The sequence below is a fragment of the Canis lupus genome, chromosome 5, assembly GCF_048164855.1.
Source record: "Canis lupus baileyi chromosome 5, mCanLup2.hap1, whole genome shotgun sequence".
Lineage (NCBI taxonomy): Eukaryota > Metazoa > Chordata > Mammalia > Carnivora > Canidae > Canis > Canis lupus.
The window spans coordinates 6,653,192-6,679,398 of NC_132842.1; the positions used below are offsets into that span (position 1 = coordinate 6,653,192).

At 38.8% G+C, this 26,207-nt stretch overlaps 1 protein-coding gene across 2 annotated transcripts in view; it reads right to left on the reverse strand.

The window, feature by feature from the left end:
• GPR158 (G protein-coupled receptor 158) overlaps positions 1-26,207 on the reverse strand; it is a 410,138-nt gene that overhangs the window by 357,935 nt on the left and 25,996 nt on the right. For both annotated transcript variants that reach the window (XM_072825311.1, XM_072825312.1), the window contains exon 2: positions 7,762-7,867. In XM_072825311.1, the coding sequence (XP_072681412.1) occupies positions 7,762-7,867 (106 nt within the window). The remainder of the gene's footprint in view (positions 1-7,761; positions 7,868-26,207) is intronic.

Consider the following 26,207-nt stretch of genomic DNA (forward strand, 5'->3'; position numbering starts at 1 on the left):
TCTCCCTCTCCCTCTACCCTGTACTCTCTCTCTAAAATAAGTAAATGGGACCAAAAAAGAATGCAATTCCTAATGGGGATACATTTTTACCATATTTCCAGAAAATTTGAGAACAATTTGCATCTCTATCAATAATGTATGAGAATGTCCATTTTGTATAAAACCTAACCAACACTGAGCATTATAATTTTTTTTTTTACTGTTTGCCAATTCAATAGGTAAATTCTTGTACTTTTGGAAGATGTGCAAAGACTTGTCTTTTATGATAAGGATTATTCATTCCTGTGTCTCAAAAATTAATGTATGGTATTTCAGTCCCTTAGCAAAGTTGGTGTTTTAAAAAGTTAACATCAATTGATATATTTTTAAGCTGTCTGGTTCCCTCTAGAATGAAAGGATTTCTTTTAAATTATGGATTTCCTTTGTTTTGTTCACCGCAGTATATCTCAAGACACTACAACAGTACCTGGAATATAGCAGTTGCTAATAAATATACATTGAATGAATAATGAAAACAATGAACTTGATCTATTAGAAAATGTGTCCCATGGAAAAGAAAACAACTATCTTGTTAATCATAATAATAAGTATTAATAAGAACAACTGTTCAGCAAACTTACAATGAGTCTTAAACAGAGAAGCCTAAGATACCTAATTAGAGGTGAACAAACTAAAGTCAGAACTGGGTAGCACAAGACAATATTAGAAACAGTGGTCCAAGATTTGACCAGAATCTAACATACAAACCAGCTTTCAACTAGGCATATGGAAATATGTACAGTATTCCAACAGTGATTTTAGATTTACCCCTCAGAGATTGCCTTCCTCCCCTACTCCCTTCAAGTCCCATCCCTGCCTCTCTCTTTCCCCCAACCACAAGGTGGCGATAGCCACTGTTGAACTCTTGGCTCAGTTGCTGAAAACCTCTCTGTAAGCAGAAAAGCCAGCTTTCCCTTAGACTTTTCAGGTGCCCCAGTACTGTTATTTTGGAATAGTAACCCTACTTTGAGAACAATTCCAGAGTATCTAGGCTAAATAAATCTCAGGAGCATATTGAAAAACTCTGGAAAATACAATAAGTTTCTAATAATTTAAGTAAGGAGGACTATGTAACAAAATCACACAAGTTAGGGCTTTATGAACTTCAGAAACAAATGAGGATCCATACAGTAGTGGTATTGCCTTTTTAAATTAAGCCTAGTAAAGCAAGGATACTTGACTGAAATAGTGGATACTGAGCCTAGAAGAAAGAAGACTTAGAAGCAGACTGAGAGAATTCTTCAAATAGCTCAATGAAGGACTACTAGGAAGAAAAAAATGTTTAACTATTTTTGGGCAATTCCAGTGGGAGAAAGCAAAAGCAGTGGCTGTACATTACAGGGAGGCCATCTAGCAAGAGAGTGGGCTGCCTCCATTAATTCAACAAATGTGTCAGGTACTGCTAAGCACCAGTGAACAAATACCTGATCATTGCCCTATATCCTAGCAGGAGAGTATAACTTCACGTTAACCACATTTTGTATTAGTAATGAAGGGAAAGAAAAGTTTTACTACAAATACAGAAGAAATTTAGACATCTAAAAGGCTGTCAATATTTATTTTTCTCCATTTACTGAAGATTTTTACCATTTTCAGTGTAAAATGATGGCATTAAAAATAGTTTGCAAGTTTCTCAATATTTATTTTGAACTGAAATAATAAAATAGATCATAAGAATGCCTGCATAGGCCAAAATTCATTTCAAGTTTGTCCTTTAATGTCCCCTGGTGGATTTAAAAGCAGTGTTACTATAAGAGGAAATTCAGAGATCTGAAGGGTTTCAATAATCTGTGTGTTTCGACTATACTACAAGCTAGACCATATTCTAGAGCACAGCTGTGCACTACACTGTTCAATATGGTAGCCTTAGTTACATGTGGCTATCATGCATTTAAAATCAGTCTAGGAAAGACCTGAATTTTTAATTTTGTTTAATTTTAACTGATTTACATTTCAATAGCCATAATGTAGCTAGTAACCATTGGATAAAACAACAGAGTTCTAGAGATAGGTGAACAATAATATTTCTAAGCAGAAACTTTCTAGAGGAAAGAAGAGCTTAAAGAGAAAAGAAGAGGCAGTCGATTGCAGCCACAAGATGAGAACAACATACAGCTATTTCTATGCAATTTCACTCAGTCAAATTGAATTCAATAAGACATCTCTGGAAAAGTACTCTAAATCCTATTGTAGCCAAATGAGTAAGCTATATTTTGTTTATAAGACGGCTTCCAAAACAGAATGATTAACTCCTGCTTTCCTTAGATTTTTGCATTAAGCTTCTTTTCTTGCATACTAAAGGACATCCTTTCTGACATTTTCAACTTGCAAAAAATGTATCTTTAGAAATTAATTAACTTAGATCTAATGGAGTAGTAAAGAGTTACAAGTGGATTCCCATTTAATACATTCAGTATAAAAAAGAGGTATCAGAAAACTATCTCAGAGCTTTATAAAACCATTGGCTTAGCTGACAACACAACCATTCTGGTGATTCTAGATGGAATTGTAAATCTAATAACCTCAAGGAGTAGTCTCTAAAGAGAAGGACACAAGAGGTTAACTGACATGTGAAAAGAAAATAGTAGAATTTCTATTTTATGTTTAACCTTTTTATTTAAAAAAATCAAGCTTTACTAATTTAAGGCTTCAATAGATATTAATGCTCTTACTCGGTCCACATGCCATATGACAATACTGGTAAGTCATGTGAGGTATCCTGAAGGAAATCTAGGTGTTCCCGGGCATCAACAGTGGTTAACTGGTTCCTTCATCTGTTTTCAAATTTCCATGTATGAGCATTTACATTTGACTGTCTAAGTGGATTCACAGAGTATATTATTTTAAATCATAAAATATTTACAATTCTTCAAAATGAGATGGTGCATAACCTGGAAGACCTTCTCCCACACAAAAATTTTCTGATTATATCAAAGGGAGCTACTTGTTTTTAAACTCAAAGACTATGCATTACTCTTTTAAAGAAAGAAAATGGGGACACCTGGGTGGCTCAGTGGTTGAGTGTCTACCTTCGGCTCAGGACAGGATCCCAGGGTCCTGGGATTTAGTTCTACATAGTGCTCCCAGCAGGGAGCCTGCTTTTTCCTCTGCCTATGTCTCTGCCTCTCTCTGTGTGTCTCTCATGAATAAATAAAATCTTTTTAAAAAATAAAAATAAAGAAAACAAATGCTCCAAATTTGCTGACCTGCTCTACAATAACAAGTGGTTGTCACTAGTGCCTATGTAGCAGGTATTTTCAAAAACACATGTAAGCTGTTCCTTCAAAGTAAAAGTGACAGTTTAATAATCCATGAGGAAGCCTTCTGAAGTGAGCATTTTGAAAATGCATATTTGGAAACGTTTTCAGTGTTATGTGGCTTTTGTTGCCAAAAAAACTATAAGTACTCAATAACTATATAGTTTAGAGTTGAAAATAAAATTTCCTAATCTGTTTGAAAATATTCCTCATAAAAGTGTGAGTGGACTTTTTAACCTATTCCCCTAAAATATTAAAATGCCCAGCTTTCCAAATAATTTGTAAGGACCAACTGACATCAGGTTAGATGAAAAACTGCCAGCTGAATTTTCCAAAATCTTTGCAAAATTGGTACATGGGACTGAAAAATGAACAGTGTCATTTAGCAAACACAGTCAACAAATTATTTCTACAATTTGGAATGACATATCCTTGCAAGTCATATTTTCAACCATGACAGACATAAAAATAAATTGAACTTAGAGACCTCTGAATCATTGCATTACTAAGTTTTTTTTTTTAAGATTTTATTTATTTATTTGAGAAAGGCAGAGAGAATAGAGGGAGAGGGAGAAGTACACTCCCCACTGAGCAGGAAGCCGGATGCAAGGGGCTGAAGTCATCCCAGGACCTGAGCTGAAGTCAGACACTTAATCAACTGAGCCACCCAGGGACCCCTGCATTACCAAGTATTAAACTAAGATTTAAAACATTGTGAATCAGTTAATTTATTATCATTAAAGATAAAATTTTTATAATATATGACCTATATTAAAATATTAGTTTATCTTTATCTCACTCTAAGTTTTCTAATTTATAATATACAGAATTTATAAATAAAAGAAAAAAATCATACCTTTTAGATTAAAAATACACATACTATGGATGGATACTTAGACCACTTTTATTAATAGAATATAATCAAAAAGTTTCAGGGCCACATCCTACTCTGAAGAGTGATTTTAAAAAGTTCTTATAATGGAAACAAAGCAAAAGAAACATCTAAAACAAAAATGAATATCCATTTATTTTAATGTTTTTAATAAACCATTCTGCAAGAGGATTTTGTGTACTCAACACAAACAATGATATGAAAATAGGCCAAGAATTATTTAAATGAATACTGACAACATGATCAAGTCCCTGTTGCAATGATCTGGATCCCTTACAAAAACAGCCAGAATAATCCTGTAATCCAGTTCAGGATGTCGGTCCAGATCCTGTTTTACTATGCCCTTCAAAAAATGCTTGGTGGCCTCCTAGTCTCTGAGGACTCAAACCCATTGAGAAATTATTTTCCTGGGCAGCCCAGGTGGCTCAGCAGTTTAGCGCCGCCTTCAGCCCAGGGTGTGATCCTGGAGACCTGGAATTGAGTCCCGTGTTGGGCTCCCTGCATGAAGCCTGCTTCTTCCTCTCCCTCTGCCTGTGTCTCTGCCTCTCTCTGTGTCTCTCATGAATAAATAAATAAAATCTTTTAAAAATATTATTTTCCTCACAAACCATTCTATGCCTTTTTAAAATGCTATGAGGCTTTTGTCATTGGTCACATGCCACTTACCTGTTTCCAACAGACTCAGTATTCTGGTTTAAGATACCCGGAAGGCTAAATATTGAATACATCAGAAACATTTTAAAAGTAAAAAGTTTGCCTCAATATAACTAAAATGTGTGACTTCCACTACTATTTATAAGAGAAGAATGTTAAACATTAGCTAAAACCCACAATAAACATGGTGAGTATCTGTTTCTAATGACATGGATATTCATAAAGATAGGCCCCTATACCCTACAAATATGAATCATGTTAACTATCTCCCAAAATAAGCCAGTTTAATAGTGATCCTTGGGGTCCACTACAGAAGGTATGTGACAAAGAATGAAGGAGACACTGTAGATGAAAAATACCCTGAACATGTGATTTTTCTTCCTGCTTTCAAGATCAAGAGAAGCCAGTTCCTCGTCTCTAACTCACATCAGCCCAGGGAAGGACTGAAAGACCACTGCTAGTCCACAGACTGAAGATGTGGTATGGATATGGAATTGCTGCAGGTGCCTAGAGTGACCAGCACCCATGAAAGGACCTCAGAGAAGCCCAACAAAATGGTGTGAAGAGCTCCAAGGAAGCCCTGTGTGAGTCAGACTACCCATCAAGGGCCTCATGGGCCTAACCCAGAACACTGTCTCCCACTCCCAATTCTAGCACCTGGCAAGGGAAGGTAGATAGAGAGAGCCAGAGTCTAAGTCAAAATATGCATTTTGTACATTCACTGTTTATTGATGTTATTTTTTATCACTGAGCCATATTTTTTAAGATTTTATTTATTTATGTAAGACAGAGAGTGCACAAGGGGAAGGTGCATACAGAGAGGGAAAAGCAGGCTCCCTGTTCAACAGGAAGCCTGATGTGGGGCTCCATCCCAGGACCCTGGGATCATGACCTGAGCCCAAGGTAGACACTTAACCAACTGAGCCACCCAGGCACCCCATCATTGAGCCTCTTTTGACAACATTTTCAAATGAAATTCACTGAACTGTCAGTAGTCTTGTAGGATATATTTTCCTAGTTTTCCTTATAGGGATTTAATAAATATAATGCTCCCATATAATGCAAAAAGTCACACATTTCAACATAATCTTTCTTAACCAGAACAGAGGATAGTATTTTATCTTGAAATAACTTAGTTTATTTGAAAGCTTTAAAAAAAAAAAAAGATAATTAACAATCCTGGTACAATGAAAGTAAATCAATCTTCCAGAAGAGAAAGAGATTCTTGCAATGTAACCAGCTAGTCAAATAGATGTACTATAAGGGGGGGGGGGGGAATACCACTATACCAAGATTATCAGAGCCAAGCAGCCATTGTCTCAAACTGAAAAGTAAATGCCTCCTTGTTTGTAGACAGACTGCTTATTTCAACCAACCAGGAGCACCACTAAAACAAGGCTATACAGAAATGAGCACCTACAGATCAATATCCACACTATAACACCCAGGCAGAAAAAATTTCACCCTGGCTAAAAGACAAACCTAAATGGGTATACGCTATTGGCATAGAGATAATAATCAGACTAAAGATGTTCGCTAGATCAGTGATTGAAATTTGTATCTTTAGAAATGCCAGCATCATCCAAAGGGGAGTAGAAACTCAGAAAAGTTCAAAATCATAAGAACAAAAAGTGAAAGGAAGCAAAAAGAGGACTTAACTTACAAAATTGATAATACTGAAACATTTCACTTACATAATCTGAATCCAAATTTTGGGGGGGAGGTGAAGGAATTGAGGGCTTTGTGAAGGGTTGACTATGCGGAGATGTACAGAAATGTGGGAGGGGGTAGGGGATGTGTGGTAACCTAGAGGGGGCATTAAGGAAGTGGAAGTCAGGGGGTATGGTAAGGATGTGTGATGATTAGAGGGATATGTGGAGTTATGAGGGCTTTTAGGGAGTAAGAGAGTTAAGAGATATTGTGGTGGTGCACTACGTATTGAATCATTATACTGCACACATGAAACTAATACAACACTGTAATATTAACTATACTGAAATTAAAATTTAAAAATAAATAAAAAATAAAGAGCATCATATCCGACAGTAAGAAAAATGCACTGTATAAAACCATCTTTCACAGGAACAAGAATTAAAAATGAAGATTTAAATTACTACATTTAAGGCAATATTGCCTGTATTTAAAATAAATTTTTTAAGCTGATCTTCCTCACTAATTCATGGACTCAAAGTTGGGATAATATAAGTATTTAAGATCAAGATTGTTATTATACAGTTGTTTCAGAGCATTTGGGGATCTGAGAGATAGATTACTGGAAATAAAATCAGGATGTAATCACATTTCCTCTCTGAAACTACAAAAGACAAGTAGCAGTCTTATTTCCAAAAGTATGATCTCTATGCCCGCTTTTTTACCAACCAGAGTCCCATGAAATAAGGCACAGACAAGGGCTGAAAACTGGAAAACATACACAAATATATATATTTCTTATCCAGGACCCTGAATAGTTTTCCTTGTTTTCCAAATTGCCCTGCCACACTTTATTGCTTTTCTAGCAGATGGCAGCATGTCTGAATGTATAGCATCAGTGTTCCAACAAGAATCATACTGCATAAATATGTGCATAAATATGCATTGGTTGACCCCTCCTGGATTTCTCACTTCATGGCTATTTTAATTTCTAGCCCATTTTGAAGAATAGGGTCAGCCTTTGACTAAATACAAACTTCAGGCGTATTTTTAGTTTCAGTTTTCTCTTACTCCCCAAATAAACAGTTATTGTGCATAAAATTTTCTACCCCTCTTTCAGTTCACATTTCAACATTCAGAACTGCACAGGATACTTTTCTTTCTCAGTAAGATACCTCTTGTTCACTTACCCACACAAATACAATAGAATTCTAAAGTGATACATTTCTGAGCTTCTGATTTCAGAGGACTTTATCTTCACATTCTTACCTCTGAATTGTTAAGGTGACATTTGTGAGTTCCTGAAAACCAGCCATCACTTGAACATTGGTCAATGTCCACTTTCTGAAGATTTATGTCAACTTTCATAACACCCCTTAAAAACAGAGAAAGATAAGAACAAATTAATCTGAGCCTTTACAATTTCTAACTTTGTATTCCATCCCAGAAATCAGACAAATCAATATAAAGAGTGCACTAAAAATGTTCACATTGCCCACGCATATTTAACTAAAGTGTACCAAGCAAAGAGAGGGACACAATACAACAGAATCAACAAGTATTAGTTTTACCTAAGTCCCAAAGACATGGATGGACCCTGTATTGTTCCCTGTCTTCAGCCCCCTACATAATGCCAAGCACATAGAGGTGCTCAATGAATATCTGTGGATTGACTGAACTCCAGATAGTATTTCTCTGGCCACGGCAGCAAAGTCGACTCTAAAATACAGCTGCTCTCAGTACCCCTTCTAGTAAAGTAAACAAAACAGAGCCCTCAACTCCTTTCTTTCTATTCCTATTTCCCAGTGCAGGACCAGGGACGGGGTGAGGGGAGGGGGAGCAGATAGTAACTCCTTCCTCTGTCTATCACAATGACTTTAAACAGCTCTTTAGGTCTCCCAGTGTTCCACACCAGAGATTTGCACTATCTACAAAGTGCTGATTAGCATTTTTCTTCTCTTAAATCTGGAAACAAAAACACTTCATTTCACTTAGCCATTTGAGAAAAATCACTAAGAAAGAGAATCACAAATTCAGAGCCAAAAGCAAAACTGCAAAGAAAGCTCCAATTTTATCTCAAATTTCTCCAACCAATCTTTCTACATTTCCCTAAGATCCCTCTCTTTTATTTCTCACAGCACAAGCACTACTAGCAGCAGAAACATCTTTCCTTCAGAGAACTGTCACACCTGTAATTCATTAAAGTCAATATTCTGTGTCCTGGGCCCTAAAGCTCAAAACTCTGTAATGTCATTTTTCACAAACTTGAGTAAAGTAACACCTCATTAAAATCCATTACAAGTAAAAACACATTTTTAAGGTATCCTGTTCCTAATTTAAACATTTTCATTATGATATTATTAAATATGTACAAATATAAACTTAAGCTCAAATTCTTTGTATTATAGTTTTTGTCACTACAAAAAAACACCCACAAAATCATAAGTGCATAAAACCTATAAATTCAACAAAATTTAAATTTAAAATATTAATTTAAAAACACCAATGATTATGCTTGGCCGAACTAAATCACCTCTCAGAATAGAATATGGTACTGACATTAGCAATCCTATTTTACCAGATACTATGACTCATTCTTCTCTTTTCTCCTTTTAAACTACTGTGAAATCTTCTGATAGAGTAGTTCACTGTCATTTAGGCTTCATTTAAGGTGAATAAATCTTTTACGGTTTTTAAAGGCTCCTTCTGGTTTTTATTTTATTAACCTGCAACAAAATACTACACTAATTAGTGCTAATATGCTCAAAAGACACTGAAACCTCCTGTTAGTATTTGGTTATCCAGATAGCCTAGAATATATAAGTTAAATTTTTGAAGGACCACTGGAATGAAAACCTAAAAGTTATCATAGAAGAAACCTAAAAATCCTTCAGAAAAAGACGTTGATTTATAAAATACTACCGTTGTGGGCCATAATTCTATAAAACAAGTGTCTGTTCATGTGATAAATAAATGAATTCCCAGGTAACCTAATGCCTTAATCCAGTTCACTCCCTCGCTCTTTCAACAAATATTTATCTGATATGAGACTACCACTGTAAAAGATGTGATGAAGGTGAACCACACAGGCCCAAATATAAAATGTCAGAATGTTTCATGAAGAAAAGCTGATAAATTGTGGGAAATTTGGCCAGTTATCATTTGGGGCATACCAGGTATTCCACAAACATTCGTTCATTTTTTGAACAAAACTATGTTCCACATAGATCATGCCAATCATGCAAGCCCACTCTAGGCTCTACTTCATGCTCTTTGAAAAATAACATATTCTTTTTCTTTTCTCATCTATTCAATGAGTGTATGTTGAGTGCTTACTTTGGGCCAATGCTGTTCTTGGCCTTTGAAATACAACAGTAAGAAGGAAAAAAAAAGTTCCTGCCTTCATGGAGCTTAAGTCTCATGTGGTCCAAATAATAAATGATACCTATCACAAGTAAATAAATTATGCTATATATTACAAAGTAAAAAGTGCAATGGAGAAAAAACTTCAGGCAGATGAGCAGAATGGTTAAGGTTTTTGTTTTTTTAGTTTTTTGTGTTTTTTTTGAGTGGACAGATTTCTTTCTTTCTTTTTTTTTTTTTTTTTTTTGAGTGGACAGATTTCTAATTCAACCCATGGCTCAAGATATAATTATTGCAAGTTGCTATCACACCATAAGTTACCAGTCATCTTACATAACACAAAATTTCCCCTGGACCACTACTGTCTACCACATTTTGCCAACCTGCCATGAATGGCTTATTTAGAATGTATTTGTAAGTAATAAATATACATGTAAATATATAAATAAATAAACATACATTAAAATACATCTTTATCTGTTTCACATCAGTTATTAAGAACAAGGTCAAGGGGCATCTGGTTGGTTCAGTGGTTGAGTGTCTGCCTTTCGCTCAGGTCTTGACCCAGGGATCCCAGGATCGAGTTCCACATGGGGCTCCCCAGAGGGAACCTGCTTCTCCCTCCGTGTCTCTGCCTCTCTCTCTATCTCATCAATAAATAAATAAAATTAAAAAAAAAAAAAAAAAAAAAAAAACGAGGTCAGGTTTTCTTCAACTGTCCTGCTACACTTAAAGTTTTGAGTCACAGGAGAGTGCCAATCTTCCAGCTGGCTCAGGAGCCTGAGCCACTTTGGGATTCCAGGAGGCTGAAATGATTCTGGCCCCTTTCCCAAGGAAACTAGCTTAAGAAATAGGGATCTTGGGCAGCCCAGGTGGCTCAGCGGTTTAGCGCCACCTGTGGCCCAGGGCCTGATCCTGGAGACCCGGAATCGAGTCCCACGTTGGGCTCCCTGAGTGGAGCCTGCTTCTCCCTCTGCCTATGTCTGCGTGTGTGTCTATCATGAATGAATGAATGAATGAATGAATGAATGAATGAATGAATGAATGAATGAATGAATGAATGAATGAATGAATGAATAAAAGAAATAGGGATCTTACTGACAATTTTCCCTCTTAATTCTTCTTAATATAGAAGAACCAAAAGACACCCCAGACCTGTAAGCTCAGCTCACGAAACTTTCTGGGCTTTGTGCAAAACCACCAAAGGTAATGAGTCGTGAGTTTACCAGCTGGGAAATCTGCGCTGACTCATCTTCATTAGCGTCGCTTGCCTCGTGCCTGGAGACCTACAAAGCCCTCAGGGAGGTGCCGATGACTTCCGGAGGGGGAAGTGGCGCTTGGGGGAGGGGGGTTAACTAGGAAGAGAATGCTCTCTCTGTGCGGAAAGGTATCCTGCGAAAAACCACGCAGACGCGAAACCACTGAAGAGCCTCCCCGAGCCCCCAGAGTCGGCCGGGCTAAGAGCGCCAGGGCGCCTGCGCAGTGCGTCCGCTGGGCGCGTGCCTCTGGGGGCGGAAGTGCTGCTCGCACAGCCCGTGAGCCGGCCCCTCTGGGAAGCTCCGGGGGAGTGGAAGCGGCTGCGGCTTCCTGCGCTGAGGACTAGAGAGCAACGGCCAACAAAACAAAACAAAACAAAAACCCGGTAAGTGGCTTCCGGAGAAGAAAATAATAAGTTATATCCCCCAATACCTGGGTGCTTCGCTGGGCCGCAGACCTGCATTTTTGTGTACCCGTCTGACACCTGAAATGCAACAGCCCCACATGGGATTCATCCTCCACCCAAATTTACGGTTCCCTTAACTTTCTTTGTCCATGACTGGGCCTCCTCCAGCCTTTCAGCTATTCACGCCGATAACCTATTGCAAAGCTAAACCCCCAAATCAAAACAGGTGCCAAGTTCCCTAGATTGTACTCCCTGATTGCTTCTTGCATTTTTAACCTTTCCCTTCCATTTCTACCATCACCTCCTTGGTTCAGGTCTTCCTGTCTCGTGAGGCTGAAAAAAAAGTCTACAATAATTTACTGAGTTAGTCCTGTCTCATATTGCTCCAGGTAAAGACCCTGGTCTGTAGGTCCTGAAATGTATGTGGTTTAGTGTCCTTCTTTAAAAAAGATACAAAATAATGAGTATATATACATATACATATTATGGTATGTATATGTATATCATAATATGACGCCTGGCCCTTATCTTTGCGTTTTAACCGCTGGGAAGATCATTACCAAACGCTATGTCTATACCAGGATGGCTAGCAATAACTTAGTTTTGCACAGATGTAATTACAAACTACTTTAAAATTTATTGCTAGGGGCGCCTGGGTGGTGCAGTAGGTTAAGGATCTGATGCTTGGTTTCAGCGAAGGTCATGATCTCAGGATCCTGGGATCCAGCCCAGGCTCAGGCTTCACTCTCAGCAGGGAATGTGCTAGAGATTCTCTCTCCTTATGCCTCTGCCCCTCCTGCTCTTGCTATCTGTGACGTCCCTCTAAAATAAATAATAATTTTTTAAAAAAATCTTTAAAAAATCTTTAGAGACCCCTAGGTGGCTCAGTGGTTGAGCGTCTGCCTTCAACTCAGGGTCCTGGGATCAAGTCCCATAGCAGGCTCCCCACAGAGAGGCTGCTTCTCCCTCTCTCTGTGTCTCTGCTTCTCTCTGTGTGTCTCTCACGAATAAAATAATAAAATCTTTACAACGTATATAATTCTTTTTTAAAAAATTTCTAAATAATCCTAAACTTCACCTTAGCTGGTTTCCAAAGTGCCTACACCCTAGGGGAAAATGTAAAGAAGTGAGTTACAGTAGAAATAGACCATTGCAGTTAAAATATACTCCTATTTCAGAAAACAGTTGACCATAAAACTCATTGCTAGTGCTTATTCCAGGACTTTCGAGGGTTTCCACATAAGCAAGGGACACTGGAGCTTAAGTATCACATTCTGCTGTCTACGTACTCTTTGAAATATGTCAATCTTATCCTAACTATTCCCTGCTTAAAATCAGTACTTCCCACTGTCCTAAAGAATAAACTACCAAGCTCTTTGGTATAACATTATATTCAGGCCCCTCCTATATCTCCAACCACTCTTCTGCATACATTCTTTGTTCCAAACAATTCACAAGTACATGTGGTATCCAAAAACTCATGCTATCTCAGAAAACCATTCTTTTATATATGCCTTTATAACTGAAGTCCCTTTGCCTAAGCTCTGCTATAACAATCATACCTCCTACCTGACTCCTTTCTGAAGCCTTCCATAAACTCTGATTTAAAATCTCCTATATTCTCACCATAATACACTATATTCTTCATACCTTCTTCATATTTTAATATCTATTTTTCTCACTAGACTAAAATTTCTATAGCCCATGTCTTTGTAATTTCTCCTAGTTCCTTTGTGTGTGTGTGTATACACCATGTCTTCTTTATCCACTCATCAGGCAGTGGACATATGGGCTCTTCCCATAATTTAGCTATTGTTGATAATGCTGTAAACATCAGGGTGCATGTATCCCTTTGAATTAGTATTTTTTTTTATTCCTTGGGTAAATACGTAAGAAAGAATGAAGTCTTGTCATTTGCAATGGCATGGATGGAGCTAGACAGTATTATGCTAAGCAAAATAAGTCAGTCATAGAAAAACTAATACTGTATGCTTTCACTCATATGTGTAATTTAAAAAAAACAACATAAACAAACATGGAGGTAGAGGAAAATTAAGAAACAGACTTTTAACTATAGAAAACAAACTGGTGGAGGAGGGGCAAGATAGCGGAAGAGTAGGGTCTCCAAATCACCTGTCCCCACCAAATTACCTAGAAAACCTTCAAATCATCCTGAAAATCTATGAATTCGGCCTGAGATTTAAAGAGACAACAACTGGAATGCTACAGTGAGGACAGTTCGCACTTCTATCAAGGTAGGAAGACGGGAAAAAAGAAATAAAGAAACAAAATACATCCAAGGGGGAGGGGCCCCACGAGGAGCCGGGCTGAGGCCGGGCGAGTGTCCCCAGGACAGGAGAGCCCCGTCCCGGAGAAGCAGGAGCTGCACCAATCTTCCCCGGTGGAAAGGGCTCCCAGGGAGTTGGAGCAGGACCCCAGGAGGGTGGGAATGCCCTCAGGCTCCCTGGGACACTGACACCTGCGCCTTGGGGGAGAGTGCGCCGAGCTCCCTGAAGGGCTACAGCGCACGGGGCTGGACCCGGGAGCACCTCGGAGGAGCTCGGGCAGAGGAAGAGGCTCCGTGCGGAGGGGGCTGCGCGGCTGCGGGAGCAGCCCGGCCAGGAGCGCTAATCCAACAGCGCAGGCCGGGAGCACTGGGCGCCGGGGACACAGCCCAGGATCCGGCCTCCCCCTGGGACAGGCAGAGGCCAGGAGGGCCCAGGACAGCAAGGACACTCCTGCCCCGAGCTGAGCAGATCAGCAGCCCCACCCCAGAGCCTCCAGGCCCCTGCAGAGGGAGAGCTCTGGGGTTACTGCGGGAGCTGACTCCAGGGCTGCAGAGCTGGCCCCGCCACTGCGGTTGTTACTCCTGGGGCCTCACGGGGTAAACAACCCCACTGAGCCCTGCACCAGGCAGGGGGCAGAGAAGCTCCCCCAAGTGCCAACACCTGAAAATCAGCACAACAGGCCCCTCCCCCAGAAGACCAGCTAGGCGGACAAGTTCCAGGGGAAGTAAAGGGACTTAAAGTATACAGAATCAGAAGATACTCCCCCGTGGTTTTTTTGTTTTGTTTTGTTTTGTTTTTGTTTTTGTTTTTGTTTTTTTTTTGCTCTTGATTTCTGTTTGCTTCCCCCATCCCTTTTTTCTTTCTCTCTTTTTCTTTTTTTTCTTCCTTTTTTCTTTTTCTCTTTTCTTTCCTTCTTTCTCTCCTCTCTTTTTCTCCTTTTCCCAATACAACTTGCTTTTGGCCACTCTGCACTGAGCAAAATGACTAGAAGGAAAACCTCACCTCAAAAGAAAGAATCAGAAACAGTCCTCTCTCCCACAGAGTTACAAAATCTGGATTACAATTCAATGTCAGAAAGCCAATTCAGAAGCACTATTATACAGCTACTGGTGGCTCTAGAAAAAAGCATAAAGGACTCAAGAGACTTCATGACTGCAGAATTTATATCCAATCAGGCAGAAATTAAAAATCAATTGAGATGCAACCCAAACTAGAAGTCCTAATGACGAGGGTTAATGAAGTGGAAGAACGAGTGAGTAACATAGAAGACAAGTTGATGGCAAAGAGGGAAACTGAGGAAAAAAGAGACAAACAATTAAAAGACCATGAAGATAGATTAAGGGAAATAAACGACAGCCTGGGGAAGAAAAACCTACATTTAATTGGGGTTCCCAAGTGTGCCGAAAGGGCCAGAGGGCCAGAATATGTATTTGAACAAATCCTAGCTGAAAACGTTCCTAATCTGGGAAGGGAAACAGGCATTCAGATCCAGGAAATAGAGAGATTCCCCCCCTAAAATCAATAAAAACCGTTCAACACCTTGACATTTAATAGTTAAGCTTGCAAATTCCAAAGATAAAGAGAAGATCCTTAAAGCAGCAAGAGACAAGAAATCCCTGACTTTTATGGGGAGGAGTATTAGGGTAACAGCAGACCTCTCCACAGAGACCTGGCAGGCCAGAAAGGGCTGGCAGGATATATTCAGGGTCCTAAATGACAAGAACATGCAACCAAGAATACTTTATCCAGCAAGGCTCTCATTCAAAATGGAAGGAGAGATAAAGAGCTTCCAAGACAGGCAGGAACTGAAAGAATATGTGACCTCCAAAGCAGCTCTACAAGAAATTTTAAGGGGGACTCTTAAAATTCCCTTTTAAGAAGAAGTTCGGTGGAACAATCCACAAAAACAAGGACTGAATAGATATCATGGTGACACTAAACTCATATCTCTCAATAGTAACTCTGAACGTGAACGGGCTTAATGACCCCATCAAAAGGCACAGGGTTTCAGACTGGATAAAAAAGCAGGACCCATCTATTTGCTGTCTACAAGAGACTCATTTTAGACAGAAGGACACCTACAGCCTGAAAATAAAAGGTTGGAGAACCATTTACCATTCGAGTGGTCCTCAAAAGAAAGCAGGGGTAGCCATCCTTATATAAGATAAACTAAAATTTACCCCGAAGACTGTAGTGAGAGATGAAGAGGGACACTATATCATACTTAAAGGATCTATCCAACAAGAGGACTTAACAATCATCAATATATATGCCCCGAATGTGGGAGCTGCCAAATATATCAATCAATTAATAACCAAAGTGAAGAAATACTTAGATAATAATACACTTATACTTGGTGACTTCAATCTAGCTCTTTCTATACTCAATAGGTCTTCTAAGCACAACATCTCCAAAGAAACGAGAGCTTTAAATAATACACTGGACCAGATGGATTTCACAGATATCTACAGAACTTTACATCCGAACTCAACTGAATACACATTCTTCTCAAGTGTACATGGAACTTTCTCCAGAATAGACCACATACTGGGTCACAAATCAGGTCTGAACCGATACCAAAAGATTGGGATCGTCCCCTGCATATTCTCAGACCATAATGCCTTGAAATTAGAACTAAATCACAACAAGAAGTTTGGAAGGACCTCAAACACATGGAGGTTAAGGACCATCCTGCTAAAAGATGAAAGGGTCAACCAGGAAATTAAGGAAGAATTAAAAAGATTCATGGAAACTAATGAGAATGAAGATACAACTGTTCAAAATCTTTGGGATGCAGCAAAAGCAGTCCTAAGGGAGAAATACATCGCAATACAAGCATCCATTCAAAAACTGGAAAGAACTCAAATACAAAAGCTAACCTTACACATAAAGGAGCTAAAGAAAAAACAGCAAATAGATCCTACACCCAGGAGAAGAAGAGAGTTAATAAAGATTCGAGCAGAACTCAACGAAATCAAGACCAGAAGGACTGTGGAATAGATCAACAAAACCAGGAGTTGGTTCTTTGAAAGAATTAACAAGATAGACAAACCATTAGCCAGCCTTACTAAAAAGAAGAGAGAGAAGACTCAAATTAATAAAATCATGAATGAGAAAGGAGAGATCACTACCAACACCAAGGAAATACAAACGATTTTAAACACATATTATGAACAGCTATACGCTAATAAATTAGGCAATCTAGAAGAAATGGACGCATTCTGGAAAGCCACAAACTACCAAAACTGGAACAGGAAGAAATAGAAAACCTGAACAGGCCAATAACCAGGGAGGAAATTGAAGCAGTCATCAAAAACCTCCCAAGACACAAAAGTCGAGGGCCAGATGGCTTCCCAGGGGAATTCTATCAAACGTTTAAAGAAGAAACCATACCTATTCTCCTAAAGCTGTTTGGAAAGATAGAAAGAGATGGAGTACTTCCAAATTCGTTCTATGAGGCCAGCATCACCTTAATTCCAAAACCAGACAAAGACCCCACCAAAAAGAATAACAGACCAATATCCCTGATGAACATGGATGCAAAAATTCTCAACAAGATACTAGCCAATAGGATCCAACAGTACATTAATAAAATTATTCACCATGACCAAGTAGGATTTATCCCCGGGACACAAGGCTGGTTCAACACTCGTAAAACAATCAATGTGATTCATCATATCAGCAAGAGAAAAAGCAAGAACCATATGATCCTCTCATTAGATGCAGAGAAAGCATTTGACAAAATACAGCATCCATTCCTGATCAAAACTCTTCAGAGTTTAAGGATAGAGGGAACATTCCTCAACATCTTAAAAGCCATCTACGAAAAGCCCACAGCAAATATCATTCTCAATGGGGAAGCACTGGGAGCCTTTCCCCTAAGATCAGGAACAAGACAGGGATGTCCACTCTCACCACTGCTATTCAACATAGTACTGGAAGTCCTAGCCTCAGCAATCAGACAACAAAAAGACATTAAAGGCATTCAAATTGGCAAAGAAGAAGTCAAACTCTCCCTCTTCGCCGATGACATGATACTCTGCATAGAAAACCCTAAAGCCTCCACCCCAAGATTGCTAGAACTCATTCAGCAATTTGGTAGCGTGGCAGGATACAAAATCAATGCCCAAAATCAGTGGCATTTCTATACACTAACAATAAGGCTGATGAAAGAGCAATTAAGGAATCAATCCCATTTACAATTGCACCCAAAAGCCTAAGATACCTAGGAATAAACCTAACCAAAGAGGTAAAGGATCTATACCTTAAAAACTATAGAACACTTCTGAAAGAAATTGAGGAAGACACAAAGAGATGGAAAAATATTCCATGCTCATGGATTGGCAGAATTAATATTGTGAAAATGTCAATGTTACCCAGGGCAAATACACGTTTAATGCAATCCCTATCAAAATACCATGGACTTTCTTCAGAGAGTTAGAACAAATTTTTTTAAGATTTGTGTGAAATCAGAAAAGACCCCAAATAGCCAGGGGAATTTTAAAAAAGAAAACCATATCTGGGGGCATCACAATGCCAGATTTCAGGATGTACTACAAAGCTGTGGTCATCAAGACAGTGTGGTACTGGCACAAACACAGACACATAGATCAGTGGAACAGAATAGAGAACCCAGAAGTGGACCCTCAACTTTATGGTCAACTAATATTCGATAAAGGAGGAAAGTCTATCCCCTGGAAGAAAGACAGTCTCTTCAATAAATGGTGCTGGGAAAATTGGACATCCACATGCAGAAGAATGAAAGTAGACCACTCTCTTGCACCAGACACAAAGATAAACTCAAAATGGATGAAAGATCTAATGTGAGACAAGATGCCATCAAAATCCTAGAGGAGAACACAGGCAACACCCTTTTTGAACTCGGCCACAATAACTTCTTGCAAGATACATCCACGAAGGCAAAAGAAACAAAAGCAAAAATGAACTATTGGGACTTCATCAAGATAAGAAGCTTTTGCACAGCAAAGGATACAGTCAATAAAACTAAAAGACAACCTACAGAATGGGAGAAGATATTTGCAAATGACATATTAGATAAAGGGCTAGTTTCCAAGATCTATAAAGAACTTGTTAAACTCAACACCAAAGAAACAAACAATCCAATCATGAAATGGGCAAAAGACATGAAAGAAATCTCACAGAGGAAGACATAGACATGGCCAACATGCACATGAGAAAATGCTCTGCATCACTTGCCATCAGGGAAATACAAATCAAAACCACAATGAGATACCTCACACCAGTGAGAATGGGGAAAATTAACAAGGCAGGAAACCACAAATGTTGGAGAGGATGCGGAGAAAAGGGAACCCTCTTGCACTGTTGGTGGGAATGTGAACTGGTGCAGCCACTCTGGAAAACTGTGTGGAGGTTCCTCCCAGTTAAAATAGACCTGCCCTACGACCCAGCAATTGCACTGTTGGGGATTTACCCCAAAGATACAGATGCAATGAAATGCCGGGACACCTGCACCCCGATGTTTATAGCAGCAATGTCCACAATAGCCAAACTGTGGAAGGAGCCTCGGTGTCCATCGAAAGATGAGTGGATAAAGAAGATGTGGTTTATGTATACAATGGAATATTCCGCAGCCATTAGAAATGACAAATACCCACCATTTGCTTCAACGTGGATGGAACTGGCGGGTATTATGCTGAGTGAAGTAAGTCAATCGGAGAAGGACAAACATTGTATGTTCTCATTCATTTGGGGAATATAAATAATAGTGAAAGGGAATATAAGGGAAGGGAGAAGAAATGTGTGGGAAATATCAGAAAGGGAGACAGAACATAAAGACTCCTAACTCTGGGAAACGAACTAGGGGTGGTAGAAGGGGAGGAGGGCGAGGGGTGGGAGTGAATGGGTGACGGGCACTGGGGGTTATTCTGTATGTTGGTAAATTGAACACCAATAAAAAATAAATTAAAAAAAAAAACTGGTGGTTACGGGGGGATAGGATTTGTGGGGAGGGGCGTTAAATAGGTGATAGGGATTAAGGAGGGCATTTGTGATGAGCACCAGGGGTTATTAAGTGTTGAATCACTAAATTATATACCTGAAACTAATATTATACTGTATGTTAACTGGAATTTATTTAATTATTTGAGAGAGAGAAAGAGAGCAAGAGTGCACATGAGCAGGGTGGGGGAGAAGCAGAGGAAAGGGAGAGAATCTTAAACAGGTTCCTTGCCCAGTGTGGAGCTCGACCTCACAACCCTGAGATCATGTCATAAGCCAAAATCAAGAGTGAAATGCTTAACCAGGGCAGCCCAAGTGGCTCAGCGGTTTAGCACCACCTTCAGCCCAGGGCATGATCCTGGAGACCCGGAATCCAGTCCCACATCAGGCTCCCTGCATGGAGCCTGCTTCTCCCTCTGCCTGTGTCTCTGCCTCTCTCTCTCTCTCTGTCTCTCATGAATAAATAAAATCTTTAAAAAAAAATGCTTAACCAACTGAGCAGCCAGTGCCCTACTAACTGAAATTTTTTTAAAGACTTAAAATAAAATTTCCCCTATCCCCTAAATCTGTCCACCCCAAAAACTAACCTTCAAGAAACTGCAGATACGGGTAGCTTGGGTAACTCAGCAGTTTAGCGCCGCCTTCAGCCCAAGGCATGATCCTGGAGTCTCAGGATTGAGTCCCATGTCAGGCTCCCTGCATGGAGCCTGCTTCTCCCTCTGCCTGTGTCTCTGCCTCTCTCTCTCTCTCTTTCTCTCTCTCCCCCGTCTCTCATGAATAAATAAATAAAATCTTTAGAAAAAAAAAAAAAAGAAGCGCCAGATGCTACAAAGAAGAAAGAAGTAGCTAAAATAACAATGACACTCTCCATATCAAGAAGAGGAGGAAAAAAAAAAAAAGAAGAGGAGGAATACTCAAACTGAAAACTTTAATGAATTACTATGGGTGAGTAGATGGAAAGAAAAACTGGACAGGTTGAAGGAAAGTTTTTTAATTCAGTTTTTGCTTCTTCCTCTTTTACCTTGAACAATAATTTCCTGCTCCACTACTACAAAAAAAATTGACATTAACAACCCATATAATCAATATTGATGGTGTACAAGGGAAGAAGTTCTGCCAAAAAAGTTGATAAAAGCAGATACTGGTAGACCAGCTGCCACCAGTCATCTGCTCCTAACAATAGCAAACCAGAACAGAATCTGGTGCCTAGAAATGAATGGCTGACATAACAAAAAACTAAAACATGTGGCACCAGGCAGAGGCAGAAGTTGGAAGGGCCTCAAAGAGATCATTAATAAATGTGAGAATATGTTGGTGAGTCTTAAAGGACACTGAGGAAAATGGTATTAGAGGAAAAAGAAAAGGAAACTTTAGTACATAATATATGGAAAGTTTGGCACCACTGTCACCTGTGAACAATTGAACTTGTGGATCAAGCAAAGGAAGTTTCTATGCCAAATGTGAAAAGTACTACCTGGTCTTTCCTGGCTATGATAGAATATGAAAGACATGGACAAGAAAAGAAAGACATGAACGAAAGAAGGACCTGCTTAGTTTTGTTTTTGGATTTTAAAATTTTTTATTGTGGTAAAATATACACAAAATCTTAACCATTTTAACATCTTAAAAGTGTGCAGTTCAGTAGTGCTAAATACATTCATATTGTGCAACCAAGCTCCAAAACTCTTTTCATCTTGCAAAATTACAACTCTCTACCCATTAAACAATAATTTTCATTTCCTACCCTGCCTAACCCGTGGAGTGGAACTATTATTCTAATTTATATCTCTAAAAAAAAATTTATATCTCTAAGAATTTGACAACTCTGGGTGCCTCATACAGGTGGAATCATACAGTTATGGGTCTTTTTGTGGCTGGTTTATTTCACTCAGTTTAATGTACTTAGGGCTCATCCACATTGTAGCAGGAGTCAATTTCCTTCCTTAATGGAAAAGTATTACAGTGTATTTATAAACCATATTTTGTTTAATCATTCCTTTGTTGATAGACACTGAGTTGCTTCCACCTTTTGGTCATTATGAATAATGCCACTCTGGAGCTGCTTAGGTTTTGAGTAAACTTTAGACAAAATATTAAGGAGCCAGAATTGAGGAGGGAAACTATTGCATATCTCCGGTCTCTTCTAGAAAAAGACTCTAGGAATATGAAAGAACTTAGGGCAAAGAACCACTTCAGAGTAGATCTGTAAAATCCTTTATTAAAACCTCAGAAAGATGTAAGGCAGTGTTTCTAGAACTTCTCAGCTAGACTAAAGGACTCCTAATGGTATTATGGATAGGCCTTATAGACCCTTTGTGTTAAACAATAGGGATTCTGAGATTCTTAAGGCTTTATTGCCTTAAGGGCCCAAGACTGAAAATTACCTATCTTAAAGAGATTTTAAAATCTGGCTTCTGCCTAAGAGAATGAAACCCAATAAGATTCATAGAAAACCCAGAATATTTTTCAATGAATAGCATGAGTAAGATCACTGTCAAAAGGAAAAGAAACAGTATAAAACAAAAAAGGAACTTCCTCCTCACCACACTTCTGTGAGCTTCTGAAGCAAGGTAAGAAGGCCAGTCAGTTGCAAACATAATTTTTTAGAGAAAAGGAAGGATGAGGACAGAATCAAGAGCTGAGAGGGTAAAGCCAGAACCTTCAGAGAATTATTCCCAGGGAGCAGGACTGGTTCATAATCAAGGAATTGGTGATATGCATTGAAGTGGATTTCAAATTTGCCGTGATCTAGTAGCTCTATGTGTTTCCTATTCCCCTTTTTTAATTGCTGTGTTATTGTAGTTGTACTCTCCCTTTATCACAATCATATATTGAGGGGGGATAACAGGCAAAGGGACAGATAATGTTTCTTTACAGGTCTTCAGCCACCTCTCAAGATATTAAACCCACAAACATAACACTCTTGTTCATCTAGACTTCATTCAAATGGCTGAATCCTGACTTTAAGACAGTGCCACAATGAAGTGAGACTTTGGGGGTGAGCAGTGTGAGGCAGGTAAGTGTATTGTGCATGTAAGAATTCCAACTACTGGGACGCCTGGCTGGCTAAGCGGTTTGGTGCCTGCCTTCAGCCCAAGGCGTGATCCTGGAGACCCAGGATTGAGTCCCATGTCAGGCTCCCTGCATGGAGCCTGCTTCTCTCTCTCTGCCTGTGTCTCTGCCTCTCTCTCTGAATCTCGCATTAATAAAAAATAAATTAAAAAATCTTAAAAAAAAAAAAAAAAGAATTCCAACCAACCTGAGAGAATCATTTGCTCTGAGGAAATAAAAGACACCAGGTGGAACGAATGTGGAAAGAGAGTTTACCAAAAAGTTACTGTACCTGCCCCAGCTACTTGAGACCTCCCAGCCCAGTTGCCAGACACATGAGTGAAGAAGCCATCTTAAAGTGGATCTTCCAGTCCCAGCCACCCCAACTGACACCATGTGCATCAGAAACAACCCACCAAGTACCCAGCCACGTACTTCCCAAATTTGTGACCCACAGAATTGTGAAAAAAATAAAACATTTGTCTTATGCTCCTAGGTTGTACCATAAATTTGTTATGCAGAAATAGGTTACTGGGACATCTAACCAATATGGATATCCTATACTGGTAAAAAGAACAGTAGAAGAAGAAGATACAGCCATCAGAAACGTATATGCACCAAAGTGTGTGCCCACATGTGTATATGTGTTTATCAACAATTTGTGTAACTTAAGAGAGAAATAAATTGTTCAACAATTATAGTTGGAAATTCTGACATAACCTCTCTGAGAAACTGGTAGCTCAAATAAAAAGAAGCAATGTTAGCAAGTATCTAAATATTATAATTAGTAGACATATATAGAACTCTTCACATAACTTTCTGTTTTGGTTTTTTTTTTTTTCTTTATTTATTCATGAGAGAGAGAGAGAGAGAGGCAGAGACACAGGTGGAGGGAGAAGCAGGCTCCACTCAGGGAGCCTGTTGTGGGACTCAATCCCAGGACTCCAGGACCACGCCCTGGGCCGAAGGCAGGCTCTAAACTGCTGAGCCACCCAGGGATCCCCACTTTCTGTTTTTACATTCAAGAATACTTAGCAAATATTTATCCAAAATAAACCAGAGATTATATCTCAAAGGGAACCTCAAATTCCCAAGGACCAATGTCATATACACTATATCCTTTAATCATAATCCATTAAGTTATAAATTAAGTTTCCTAAAAGGATACCTTAAATATCTCTCCTGTTTGGAAAATAAAAGCAAATTACTAAATAACCCTTAGGTTGAAAAAATAAATTAATGACTACTCAGAATTGAATGTCAATGAAAATTTTACAAAGAAACTATGAAACATACATATAACTGGAAGGAAATTTTGTTGCTTTAAATACTATACATTTATAAGGAAACAAGATATTTTAAAAATCTAAATACTTATTCCAAGAAGGTGGAAGTGAGGAACCACCAGTGGAAATACAAAGATTCAGAACAAATGAATAACAAAGATAGAACAGAAGTCAATGAAATGAAGAATAACAAAGTGATGAAGGAAAAAACAAAACCACAAATTAGTTCTTTGGCACCCATATCCTGGTTTCTAAATACCATTTTCTAATAATGAATAAGGATCCTCAGAGTAATGACTGATTATAGGCTTGGAAAGGGAAAACAAAGCATCATCCTCAGAAAATAAGGACAAGAGCATGTCAAAAAGGACATATGAGCCAACTTAAGAGAGTTCCCAGTTACCAAAGTTGAAGCAATTTGAGCAAGAAAATAAATAATGAGGGACATCTGGGTGGCTCAGCAGTTGAGCGTCTGCCTTTGGCTCAGGGCGTGATCCCAGAGTCCCAGGATTGAGTCCCACATCACGCTTCCTGAATGGAGCCTGCTTCTCCCTCTACCTGTGTCTCTGCCTCTCTCTTTCTGTGTGTGTTTCTCATGAATAAATAAAATCTTAAGAAAAGAAATAATGATAATATTGGATTCAACCCCAAAAATCAGTATCTATAAATCCATACTGAAAAAGTGATTAAATAAGAGGGAAAAGGGACAACTCAGTTACAAAAGAATTCCAATTGATGAATTTAGAAAGAGATAGGGAAATAGAAAATCATCATTGGAATACCGCATTAATAATTGTTACAGGCAAGACCCGCTGATAAATCCTAGAATTTGTGTGAAAAACTTTAAAAATAAACAATATTTGAATGATTTCAAAGCATCTCCCCCAACCATTTACTTATTCATTATTATGTTAATATTAAGGTATATCCAAAGTTATTAGACAATACTCTCTCCATAGAGAGGAAGTTATTCCACCTCCCCTTGGTGGACTTAATTTGGTAATTCACATAAGAAAAAGAGAAAAATGGTAACTTTAGCATAGAGAAACATGGCAAACCATGTGTCTTCACATGGTCTTCACATTAGCCAAGTGATCAAGGTCAACCTCACTTGCAGTAAAACATACTGATACTATGTATTATTCTGTGATAGGATACAATGAGAAAGGCAGTTCCTCTCTATTCTTCCCCAAAGTCCATGTCCTCAGTCCAATCATGAGAAACCATCTGACACATCCAAACTAAAGGACATTCAACAGAATACCATGCCAGCATTCAAAAGTGTCAACTAATGGTTGATAACACCTTTAAAGGACAAGGAAGGACTGAGAAACTATCACAGATTAGAGAAAACTAGAGAAACATGACAACTAAATGATAATGTTAGTTTTGTTAAGGCTGCCATAACAAAGTACCATAGACTGGATGGTAACAAAGGAAATCTGTTCTCTCATAATTCTGAAGTCTAGAATTCTGAATCAAGGTGTCAGCAGGATCGGTTTCTTCTGAGGCCTCTCTCTTTTTCTTGTAGATGGCCATCTTCTCCCTGTCTTCACATGGTCTTCCCTTTGTACATGCCTGCACCCTCATTTTCTTATAAGCAGACCAGTCATATTGGATTAAGCCCCATCCTAATGACCTTATTTTACTTAATTACCTCTTTAAAGATCTTGTTTCCAAATACATTGTCTGTGAGGTACTGGGGGCATTAGAACTTCAACAAATGAATTTTGGGGAAACAATTCAGATACCATAACATATGGTATCCTGTTTTGGATCCTGGAAGAGAAATAGGACATTAGTGGAAAAACTGAGGAAATCTGATTAAGATCTGTAGTTTATTTTTTTAAGATTTATTTTATTTATTTGACAGAGAAAGAGAACACAAGTGAGGGAAATAGAAAAGGGAGAGAGAGAGAAGCAGGCTCCCCAAGGAGCAGGAAGCCCAACTCGGAGCTCGATCCCAGGACCCTGGGATCATGCCCTGAGCCAAAGGCAGCCACTTAACTGACTGAGCCACCCAGACGCCCAAAGATCTGTAGTTTAATTAATAGTGTTGTAATAACACTTTCTTAGTTTTGATAA